Here is a 12,960-nt window from a genome sequence, read left to right as displayed (position 1 = left end):
GCCGCATCTTCCCTGGGGGCAAGCAAGCGGGGATTTGATTACACGTAATCGTGTTAGTCAAGGAGTTGCATATGACACAAAAAAAAAATGACATGCAATTGAACCTGCGTAAGGAATTCAAATGCACCTTCAAGTTTGCAAGGGGCAGAGTAAGGGTGAGTGGAAGGGCGGGTCGGGATGAGTGGTAATCTAATAAAGGTATGACACAAAAAAACTAAAGAGTATGCGTTTAATAGGGCCGCGGCGTTTGACGAGCAGGGCGAAAGAGGTTAAATGATAGCGATAAAGGAGGATATGCATGCATTGTTTTTTTTAGGACGCCGCTGCAGAAGGAATAAGCTTGAAGCTTGAAAAAAAATATATATATATATATATACAGTAAAGTCTCGTTATATCGATATTCAAGGGAGTCCGAAAAAATATCGATATAACCGGGACTATCGATATATCCGACCCTGTTTGCATGTAATTTTCTCCGTGCGTGCATAGAAATAGTATCGATATAACCGGGACTATCGATATATCCGATATATATATATATATATATATATATATATATATATATATATATATATATATATATATATATATATATATATATATATATATATATATATATATATATATATATAGCAGCAGTATAATATGATCAGGAAAGATATAGTTGTCTCTATGCACTAAGCTATGGCCTCCATCTTGATGTGACAAGATGAATGAAAGCAGATTACCGTATTTTCCGCTGTATAAGGCGCACCCAAAAGCCTTGAATGTATTCAAAAGAGGACCCTGCGCCTCATACACAGGTGCACCTTATATGTGAAGTAATTTTAAATATGTTTCTAGATTAATGTACAGTGATACCTTGGCTTACGAACTTAATTGGTTCCCAGCAAAGTGATAAAAGTAAGAGGACAGGAAAGAAACAAAATACAGGAGCTGCTGTAAAGGCAGCCACTCTCGCGGCGCCATTTTAAAGTCGAAAGAACAAAAACAAAAAACAAAATATGACAACACAAAGACGCTGTCATTTAACCTCAAGCACTTTTTGCACCTTCTTTGTTGCATGAAGCAGTTCAAGAGGAAAGAGTAGACAATCAAAGCATCTTTTTCACCAATGGATCAAGGACGTCAGTGTGAAATATGCACGTCTGCTACAAGCTAAATGTTGAAAGCAAGCAGGAAGCTTTAGCATCCATTGCCGAAAAGAGATTTTCTCACATCTCCTGTCCCATGTAAATCCGCTTCAATTCCAAGCCGCGACAGTTCCACATAATGATGATGAGTTTTTGCTACCTGAAAGATTTGTATTTATTTTTTATTTATTTCAAGGTCATGTTTTTTTTGATTGATTGATCACAATTCTTTTTTAAATCCCAGTTCTTTTGACCTGGTAAACATCCATCTTTTCCACGATGCTTCCAATCTGGTGGCCTGGGAGAAGAGCCCCTCCGTCTACTCCGGAACTAGACAGAAGGCACTGGGCTACGTTTTAGACAGGTAAGTTTACATGACTGAACCTACTGTATTTTCCGGACTATAAGGCGCACTGCACTATAAGGTGCACCTTCAGTGGATGACATTCTAAAACGATTTCCATATATAAGGCGCACTGCTTTATAAGGCGCACTGTCAATGAATGACATATACTCAAACTTTTTCGATATATATGGCGCACCGCATTATAAAGTGCACCTTCAATGAATGACATGTCTTCAAACTTTTTGCATATAATAATAATAATAATAATACATTTTATGATATAAGGTGCACCGCATTATAAGGCGCACCTTCAATGAATGACATGTCTTCAAACTTTTTGCATATAATAATAATAATAATAATACATTTTATTATATAAGGTGCACCGCATTATAAGGCGCACCTTCAATGAATGACATGTCTTCAAACTTTTTGCATATAATAATAATAATACATTTTATTATATAAGGTGCACCGCATTATAAGGCGCACCTTCATTTGATGACATATTATTCAACTATTTCCACATAGAAGGTGCACCGCATTATAAGGCGCACCTCCAATGAATGACATATTTTAAAATGTTTCCATATATAAGGCGCACCTTCAATGAATGACATATTTTTAAACATTTTTCCATATATAAGGCACACCTTCAATGAATGACATTTTAAAACATTTCCTTATATATAAGGTGCACCTTCTGTGGATGACATATATCAGGGGTGTCAAAGTCATTTTTTGCCGCGGGCCACATTGTAGTTATGGTTTCCTCTCGAGGGCCGTTATGAATTTGGGGAACCCATTAGAATGTTTAAATCCCTTCAAATATTACATATAGAGCACACAGCAAATTAATGAATAAGTCGTTTTCAAATCTGAAGTCAAGAATAATGACTTTTATTGTGGTTGACATCCAAAAATATGAAATTTTGGCTGAGATTTTAGCAATCATCATGGAATTTAACAAGTTTGATTTGCTTTCGCGGGCCGAAAAAAATGATGTGGCGGGCCGGATTTGGCCCGCGGGCCTTGACTTTGACACCTGTGACATACATAGAAACGTTTCCATATATCAGGCATACCGCATTATAAGGTACACCTCCAATGAATGACATATTTTAAAATGTTTCCATATATAAGGCGCACCGCATTATATGGCGCACCTTCAATAAATGACATTTTATAACTTTTTTTCATATATAAGGGCACCACATTTTAAAGTGCACCTTCAATGAATGACATATTTTTAAAATTTCCATATACAGTAAAGTCTCGTTATATCGATATCGGATATATCGATAGTCCTGGTTATATCGATACTATTTCTATGCACGCACGGAGAAAATTACATGCAAACAGGGTCGGATATATCGATAGTCCCGGTTATATCGATATTTGTTCAGACTCCCTTGAATATCGATATAACGAGACTTTACTGTATATGGTGCACCACATTATAAGGCGCACCTTCAATGAATGACATATTTGTAAACCTTTTCCATATATAAGGCGCACCTTCAGTGGATGCCATATTGTAAAAAAATGCCTATATATAAGGTGCACTGCATTATAAAGCGCACCTTCAATGAATGACATGTTTTTAAACTTTTTCCATATATAAGTCGCACCACATTATAAGGCGCACCTTCAATGAATGACATATTTTTAAAAATTTGATATATATGGCGCACTGTATTATAAAGCCAGATTTAGAAAAACATTAAATGTTTTTAGGTGCGCCTTATTGTAGGGAAAATCCTTTTTTTTTTTTTGGGGGGGGGGGGGGCTGACTTATTGTATCCATATTTATTTTCATCTGTATTTGTGACATCCCGTAATACTCCCGATTCAGTTCACAGCACCGATAAGAGAGTCCTCGTTAGAACTGTAACCGCTGTCCTCTACCTGGTAGCTGACTTTCCATAAGAACGGCATCAAAATGCACCGCGTGTCCTCCTGTCGCCTTCACTTTGAATAACTCCGCCGTATACGGATGACATCGTTGAATTACGGGACATGTTTTATTGACACCATTCTCTCTTTGATGAAAGAATGGCCCACCTTTTAATGGACAAGGATGTTTCCCTGCATTTTTTTATGACGCCCCTTTACTTAACGGGATTTACTGGCATGATGAAGATTCTATTTTGATTGAATCCTCCACTTTTATTATGGTTTTACAGCTGCTTTTTTTCCCCCCCTCCCGCCCTCCTCCTGTCAGCTTGTAAATAGATGTAAATAGTTGAGTGTCAGACTTTGGACAAGCTGGCTGATGGTTTTCATTGAAAATTCACTCGGCTGAGTGGCATTTTCTACGCTCGCTTCTTTTAAAATGCTCACGTTTAACCTTGCTGTTACCTCTCGGTCATATGGTTTCGTTTAAAGGACAACCATAGGACATCCATAATTTGTAAAATCACTTGAAATGACTTAAGCGCATTTTACAAAGATTCCACCGCATATAGCGATATTTTACGTTTTAAAACTAGCGATGAATATTCAGGAAGTCTTGTTTTCGGGTTGATGACGATGCCTGACGTGACGTCACTGAAGGAACGCCCCTGACCGAGAAAGCGACGCACAATGCATTTTGGGTACTTTTTTTGGTCTGAAAACTTCATGTTGATTCGTGTGGATGGCGAAATTAGAAGGAAAACACAAAAATAATGCGATGGTGAATCGTTGTGTGTTGCATCAAGACTACTATTTGATACTAGTTGACACAAATTCCCAGCAGACAAATCAGCCCATTTCTAACAGAGCTTGGGCGCCATCTTGTGCATTTTCTGGGACGCTACATTGGAGTCCAGACGCCTCTAAATGATCCGGAAGGACTTCTTTCATTGATTGCAAACATTTATGCTTTCTTCTTCAGAACTATTTGAATCATATTCATAATTTGATGAGTAACAAGAAAGCATCTTCTCCGAATCTGAAGCCATTGTTTTGATTCTAGAGCAAGGGAAGACGTTCTGGCGTGACGTCACAAAAAAGGGGGCGGGACCTTCTGAAACTCGCTATTTCCGCGGTCATTTTGAAGTAGTTTTGGGACACTTGAAGTCATTTTTATTGGTGTTTTACATTTGACTAGAAATATAAGCCTGCGTGTTTTGGGTATTTTACATGCTAGAAAACGTTTTTCTGGTGTCAGTTAGGAAACAAAAAAATGGTGTCGGTTGTCCTTTAAAACGGCCTTTTTTATCTGGTCGGGCGTCGGTGCTAAGTGGTGTGAAGTAAAGCCCGTGGTGGTTTTACGTATTTTCGGACTCTTTGGTTGTTGAGGGTACTCCACCTCAGTCTTTTACGAAGGTGGGGGGAGGGGGGCATGTCGTGTGCAGATCCGGATCACCCGAGTGAGAAAAAGGCTGGCAGTGCAGAAGGACGGGAGGAGGAGTACCCAAAAAAAAAAAGGGTCCTTGGGCTCTGTAAAGGGCAATAAATAATGGGTTGGTCCTTTCACAGAGGCTGCTAACCTTTTGGCAGCCACCAGCAAACTCCATTATCCTCTGCTGATCTGGGAGGACAATGTGCCCAGGTTGGTCTTTGAATGAAGTCCTACCACCAACAGTGTTCCCATTCACTGACTGGTTGGGAACCATCTTTTGGACTATTGTCCTAAATGTGACTCCCTACCCCCAGAAAGCAGAGCAGGAAAAGGGACAGGGGGAATATCCAAAGCCAATTCTTCCCTCCGCCCCCCCCCCCCCTTTTTTTTTTTACCTCTCCTGTCTCTTGCCTCAAATCTCTCATTGGGATAAGAAAAAGGGGGCTGTTGAACACACCACCAGCTGAGCTCCACAAGGAGTCATTACAGGAGTCGAACTGTGCTTACTGGGCAGCAAAACCTCAACGAACACCTTATCTGGGACCCGGGGCGGTTATAATGCAGCTTACGGCCCATTGAGAACTGATCTGATAAGCCTTTTCCTCAGTGCCTCTTTTAACTGCTAAATGGTGTTTATCTCCAAAGTGCTTCAAGGCCTCATGGGAACAATACTGAGAAGAAACCACGTTTTGCCAGCCGGACCTCGAATGCGGAGATGTATTAAAAACGCGCTGCTCTGTAACTGTTGTGCAAACCTTCTCGCAAGAAGGAAAGGCAACAAAAAGCAACTCATTTCCTGCATAGTTTTATTCACATAAGCAAAGTTGTAATATGTCAGAATCAGAATCAGATTTTGCACCGGAGGTTTGAAATACAGTGATACCTTGGCTTACGAACTTCATTGGTTCCCAGAGAGAGTGTGTAAGGCGAAATGTGTGTATACCAAAATTAATTTCCCATAGGAAACCGTTAAAATGAGAATAATCCGTTCTCAGGTCCCCATAAAACATAATTTTCTACTAAATAAGCCTTAAAACTACACAAAATACAGTGATGCATCAGTTTACGAACTTAATTAGTTCCCAGAAAGTGTGTGTAAGGCGAAATGTGTGTCTTCCAAACATTAATTTCCCATAGGAAACCATTAAAATGAGAATAATCCGTTCTCAGGTCCCCATAAAACATAATTTTCTACTAAATAAGCCTTAAAACTACACATAATACAGTGATACCTCAGTTTACGAACTTAATTGGTTCCCAGAGAGAGTGTGTAAGGCGAAACGTGTGTATCCCAAAAATTAATTTCCCGTAGGAAACCATTAAAATGAGAATAATCCGTTCCCAGGTCCCCATAAAACATTATTCTCTACTAAATAAGCCTTAAAACTACACACAATATACCGTATTTATGTATAATAAATATGCTCTGGTATTATAATTAAATAAATAAACTTTACTATATAATAAAGTCGTTTTATTTACCTTTGTGATGGTTGTTTGATGGCTTGATGCAAGGGATAGCTTTTTGCATAAAGTGTCTCAAGGAGCTCTGGGTTGTAGTATAGTAGAGACAGATTTTGTTCACTTTTGATTCCAAGAATTATTTGTCGCACTATCAGGAAATTCATTGATGTGTTAATATTTGGTCTATCAGAATCAGAATCATCTTTATTGACAAGTATGTAGAACACACAAGGAATTTGTTTCCGGTAGAACACGCTGCACTAGTATTATCGTGAAAAAAAATGCTAAGTGGCACTATACAGTTCCATTTGGGCTACTGTTGAAAGAGTATCAAATGTCTAAATATGTTATATTTAGTCCAAACATTTCGTCTAACACATAAATGAACACACCCATTCGAATCAATTCATTCTGGCTTTATGGAGGATCCCCCCTGTGATTATCCAGTCCACCCTTTTGCTGCTGAAAATGTCTATTGGCTGAAGACTTGCAGGCCTCTCTCTGTGCTCATTCAGCCCGTTGTTCTGGGAAAAGCCGAAAGGGAAACATTTAGGTTGTAGGGCTCTTTGAGACCCTCTGACAGTTGACTGATGACCGTCCATAAAATGACAAAGCATCGCTGTGTGGTAGCCAGTGTGGCCCACTGCCTCCCCATGGGAAACTAATTGCTTTGAATTGTTAAAGGCAACATTATTTTTCTGCCAATCACTGCTTTTCAATGGTCCGAAAATGAGCATGAAACAAGCCTTTTCAGCGAACAAAAACGGTAAATGTCCTCAATGTTGATCAAATTAACTTCAACACTGTGACAATGGACTATATTTGTGTGAAAATAATGGACGTGTCCCGAAAAGGTGCTTTTATGGCGGGGATTTCACAGTTGGAATGTAAAACTGTTTTCCAATGAATAAGGCTGAGCACTCTGAAAAGAGGTTGAAATAAGAAACTAACTCCACAACGCAATGGCCATTGTTTTTTAAGGTAAAAAAAATTGTTGAATAATTTTATCTAATTAAATTACTATTGCATTTTTTAAAGCCATAGAAGCATATTTATTTTACAATATGCAATAACTATCAAATTCACGTTCATGGTACCAAACTGTTGCCGGGATATCTGAACGCGTCGGGTGACTTTTCAGAGGCGATTAAATTGTTACTATAGTCGAGGCTAATAAAAGGTAATCCCATCCGATGTTAGCAACTAGCGGCTAGTAGCTGAGCTACTGAGCGTTGTAGGCTAGCAAGAGTCGTCGGATGACTTTTCAAAGGCGGTTAAATTGTGACTAAAGTCGAGACTAATAAAAGGTAATCCAATCCAATGTTAGCAACTAGCGGCTAGTAGCTGAGCTACTGAGCGTTGTAGGCTAGCAAGAGTCGTCGGATGACTTTTCAAAGGCGGTTAAATTGTGACTAAAGTCGAGACTAATAAAAGGTAATCCAATCCGATGTTAGCAACTAGCGGCTAGTAGCTGAGCTACTGAGCGTTGTCGGCTAGCAAGAGCTGTCGGATGACTTTTCAAAGGTGTTTAAATTGTGACTAAAGTATTGTATTGTATTGTATTTTATTTATGATAGTACCTATGCTTGTCTGTGACTGTAAAGTGTCCTTGAGAGCTTTGAAAGGCGCTTAAAATGAAATGTATTATTATTATTATTATTATTATTATTATCAGTTTGCTGTTTTTGACTTCATTTGACTTATCTTCTGTGTGAAGGCATCCCGCATAGCTCACTTCTCTCCTATTGCTCGAGTGGGTGTTGCAGAACAGTTGTATTGCGTGAAGGCCTTCTCTGCAGTGTCAAAGGCCCTGTCAGGGCCACCCCTTGACCTATTCAGAAAGATGTCACCGAGCACATTCTTCACAATGTTTAACATTCTCCCAAATTCTCCACATTTACTTACAATGGATGACCATGCACAACCCAAACCATTGTGTGCAAAGTTGAATTTGCCCGACCAATTTATGGTAAGTCATCTTGTCAATATAATCATGACACGACCCCCAGTTTCACCTTCTTAATCCCGTATCGGTTGTCTATTACGTCCCAGTTTAGCTGTCAATCACAGCATATAATCCTGCTCAAAGGCACTGAGGAATACGGATTGACTGCAGTGTGAAAGAGAGGGATTGTCTGCTTGCTTTAAGCTTCATATCGTTTGGCGACACGTCTGCGTTTTACGATATTGGACGTTTTTCGTGTCTTGATCTCATGTTTGTATTACCTCCTTTATTTTGAAAGCAATTTTGATGCAGAGTAAAAGAATGGCGGTAGTTTAAGGAGCCTGGGAGCAGAGTTTGAGGGGGGCCATATTATAAATTAGTGTCTGACCTCTGTCTTTGTGTGGCCTCCACGGAAGGCCTTACGAAGGCCCGAGCTCGATCCTCAGTGAGAACTGGCCTCGTGAAGAGGCTTTTTCAAGAGTGTCACTGCGCGATGAATTGGCCGGGAGAAAGCATGTTTATAGACTGTGTAAAGGAGCGCGTCTTTGTGCTTGAATGTCAGTGACACTGTTACAGTTTGCCTGAATGAACTGTGATTACGAGGCTAATGGGGGCCCCGGATAAGGCTGAGGGTCAGCCAGCGGGGGTTGGAGGGTTTCTCTGGACCCCCCACTCTCAGTCTTTTCACACCCAGTAGCTGGACCTAATGTTGCAATTCTTCGTTTCCAAACACAATGACAGCGGGGGGAGTAGGGGGTTGACTTTCACACCAGGCGGGTCAGCAAGAGTGCTTTAGGAAACGATCGTGTAAACAGAATGTTACCTTCTGACCTGTGGCTGATACCTGACACCAGCAGACAAAACACCCAAGCTTTGGGTATTAGACGTGGCTGTTAGCTGGATAAAGCTACAGAGTGTCGTCTTGAAACACTCTTCACGGTGGGTTGGAAACATACATGTCACACAGGATTTTGAGTCAAGCCAACTTGGATTTTGTGTTCAAGTTTAAAATGCCGTGATTGTCAGTTTTGTTTTGTTTTTTTGGTTGGGGATATTGTCCTCTAACCAAAGACATCCGGGAATTATTGCATCTGTCAAGCAAAGTCTTCAGCCTTTTCATAGCCCTCCATGCAGAGCACTGTTGTCAAAGTCAAGGCCCGGGGGCCAGATCTAGCCCGCCACATCATTTTATTCGGCCCGCGAAAGCAAATCGAACTTGTGAAATTCAATGATGCTAGCTAAAGTCCGAAGCAAAATGTCAAATTGTCCCATATAAATCACAATAACAGTCATTACCTTTTACTTCATATTTGAAAACTAGTCATTCATTTTTTTTTTGTTGTGTGTTCTGTATGTCATTTTTGGAGGGGACGTAACATTCGAATGGCTTCCCCAAATTCATAACCGTAACTATCCTCTTCCTCCCTCAACTTCTGTATGCCCCCCCCCCCCCATCCCGTCTCAGCACGATGGGGGACAGAGCTTTCAGCTGCTCTGCCCCCAAACTCTGGAACTCACTTCCTCAAAACATTTGTAACATCGATTCTCTTCCCACCTTCAAATCCCATCTCAAAACCCACCTATTTAAAATCACATTTTCTGTGTGGCTCTTTCTCTTGGTTCTATTTATATCTGTATTTTATTTATTGTATTCTATTTGTGATTGTATCTTATTTATTATAGTACCTATGTTCGACTGTGACTGTAAACGTGTTGATCCGTGTTGATGGCGGAATTAGAAGGAAAACAATGCGATGGTGAATCGTGTGTTGCACCAAGACTACTATTTGGTACTAGTTGACACAAATTCCCAGCAGACAAATCAGCCCATTTCCAACGGAGCTTGGGGGCCATCTTGTGCATTTTCTGGGAGTCTACATTGGAGTCCAGATGCCTCAAAATGAGACGGAAGGACTTCTTTAATCGATTGCAAACATTTATGCTTTCCTCATCAGAACTATTTGAATCATATTCATAACTGGATGAGTATCAAGAAAGCATCTTCTCCGAATCTGAAGCCATTGTTTTGATTCTAGAGCAAGACAAGGGGGCGGGACTTTCGGAAACTCTGCATCTCTGCGGTCATTTTGAAGTAGTTTTGGGACACTTTAACTCATTTTTATTGGTGTTTTGCATTTGACTAAAAATATCAGCCTGCGTGTTTTGGGTATTTTAGATGCTATGAAACGTTTTTCTGATGTCAGTTAGGAACCAAAAAAAATGGCGTCGGTTGTCCTTTAAAGGATCAGGATTGTTGTCAGAGGTCGTTTTTTGTGGTAAATATCTAAGCTTCTTGACTGGAGTGGGACGTTATGTCTTAGAATTTGAATTAGCTCCCGTACTCCCTCTACTCCGCTCATTAGCTCATTGAGCCCAACCCCTTTTGGGCTCATGTCAGTTTAATATAATATAATGTTAAAGTTATAGCTTTCATTCCGTGTTTTATTCTTTCACCTTCCTGCTCTTCACTCTCACCGACTTACAGAGAGGAAGTGACCATGCATTAAGACAGGCAGCTACAAACACCGAGAAGTGGCCTCTCGCTTTACGGCCCCATAAATATATTGTTATCGGGGACTAGGAAATTCACGGCGAGATTTATCCACACAATTAGTAGCGATAGTGGGCCAGGCATCCCGCGTCATTAATTACTCAAGAAGCTTCTTCATTTGCCTTGATTTCCAACATTAGCTCTTGGGGAAACACAACAAATAAGTGATAAGTTATTCTAATAAGAAATTTGTCAATTAATAAGCCTGACACCACGAAAACCATTCATTCATCTAGCCATCCATTATCTGACCGCTATCTCCTCTTGAGGTTCGTGGGCATACTGGAGCCTTTTCCAAACGCCTTTGGGCAATAATAATAATAATAATAATAATAATAGTAATAATAATAATAATAATAATAATAATAATAATAATAATAATAATAATAATAATAGTAATAATAATAATAATAATAATAATAATAATAATAATAATACATTGCATTTTAAGCGCCTTTCAAAGCTCTCAAGGACACTTTACAGTCACAGACAAGCATAGGTACTATAATAAATAAAATATAATCACAAATAGAATGCAATAAATAAAATACAATTACAAATACAAATAAAAATAAGGGATAGAGCTACACAGAAAATGCAATTTTAAATAGGTGGGTTTTAAGATGGGATATAGATATAATAAATTAATAGAAATAGATAGAAAGCCAATTGATAGCTACCTAAATAGCTAGCTAGCCAGCCAGATAGCTAGCTAGCCAGCCAGAGCTAATAGATAGCAAATAGCTAGCAAATGATAATAATACTACGAATATTAATGTAGCGCTTTAACAAGAGCGATTATAAAGCAGTCACAAAGATAGCAAAAAGCACCAGGGAGCAGGTCGGAATCCGGCCAAGTCGAATGCCAAATTATTATTATTATTATTATTATTATTATTATTATTATTATTATTATTATTATTATTATTATTATTATTGATTGAGAGCATATTTACAAAGGCAGGCGGTCTTCTCTAAAGTCTCTCATATAGCTGATATTGCACAGTGCTCTGTTTCTGGGATGTACATGTACCTTCTTAAGATTCAGGTCAATGCGCTCTACTTTAAGTCAAAGTGAATTAACTTCAAAACTGATCAGCGTTGGGATCAAAGAAGGTTATCAAATGAAGTGATTTCTTAATTAAATTGCGGGGTCATCTGACTCATAATTATTTTGATTCCAAAGCCTGTTTACTTGTTTTTATCAGCCAAATGAGCCAAAGGTAGTTTCGGGAGGACATGGAGATGCCCCATAACCTCTTCCCATGTGTCCCGCTGCATCTACAAGACTAACAATATTCAAGTAAACTCCCTCTCCTTTGAAAATACAACAATGCAGGTTACTCCATTTAGCTTCCTGCAATTTTTAACATTATTTACAAAGCTGAATATTTAAAGTCCTCCATTCTCTCGGGCTGAAGTGTTAAAGGATAACCGACGTCTCCGGACAAGTTGTGTCCATAATTTGTAAAATGGCTTCAAATGACTTCTACTGAGCGCATTTTACAAATATTCCACTGCATATAGCTATATTTTACATTTTAAGACTCGCGCTGAATATTCAGAAAGTCTTGTTTTCTAGTTGGTGACGAGTCCGTATGTGACGTCACTGAAGGAACGACCCTGACTGAAAAAAGGACACATTATAGCAGTCCTTCCATAACGTCAATGCATTTTGCTGTACTTGTTTGGTCTGAAAAACTCATGTTGCACCAAAAAGAGCCAGAAGAGGGCGACCAAGCTCCATGTAAGGAATTTATCAGCCTGTGGAAACGGGCTGATTAATTTCTCACATGGAGCTTGGTTGCCATTTTTTGGTGATACGTTTCCCCCCAATGTTGCCTCAAAATGGCGCGGAATAAATTCTTTAATCCATTGCAAACATGTATGCTTTCCTCTTCAGAACTATTTGAATCATATTCATAACTGGATATGCAACAAGAAAGCATATTCTCCGAATCTGAAGCCATTGTTTTGATTCTCCAGCAATGCAAGACGTCTTGGCGTGACGTGAAAATGCCCAATTCGCAACTCATTTTTTTTGCGGATTTTTATTGGTGTTTTGGATTTTAATAAAAATATCATACTGCGTGTTTTGGTTATTTTAGAAGCTATAAAACGTTTTTCTCATGTAAGTTAGGAAACAAAAAAGTGATGTCGGTTGTCCTTTAAGAGCTATTGCACAGCATTCAG

The 12,960-nt window shown here is 39.2% G+C and overlaps 1 protein-coding gene across 5 annotated transcripts in view; it reads left to right on the top strand.

Moving 5' to 3' along the window:
- The window catches only part of inpp5a (inositol polyphosphate-5-phosphatase A), a 147,346-nt gene that overhangs the window by 71,295 nt on the left and 63,091 nt on the right, over positions 1 to 12,960 (top strand). For all 5 annotated transcript variants that reach the window (XR_016116932.1, XR_016116933.1, XM_089012336.1 and 2 more), the window contains exon 8: positions 1,378 to 1,497. Coding sequence is in view for 3 of the 5 variants with exons in the window: in XM_089012336.1 (XP_088868462.1) it covers positions 1,378 to 1,497 (120 nt within the window). In the remaining 2 variants the exon portion in view is untranslated. The remainder of the gene's footprint in view (positions 1 to 1,377; positions 1,498 to 12,960) is intronic.

This window comes from Hippocampus bargibanti, linkage group LG13 (genome assembly GCF_051943395.1).
Source record: "Hippocampus bargibanti isolate YZ-2025 linkage group LG13, ASM5194339v1, whole genome shotgun sequence".
NCBI classification, from domain to species: domain Eukaryota; kingdom Metazoa; phylum Chordata; class Actinopteri; order Syngnathiformes; family Syngnathidae; genus Hippocampus; species Hippocampus bargibanti.
The sequence above is the reverse complement of the archived record's forward strand: the minus strand, read 5'-3'. Positions and strand labels throughout refer to the sequence as shown.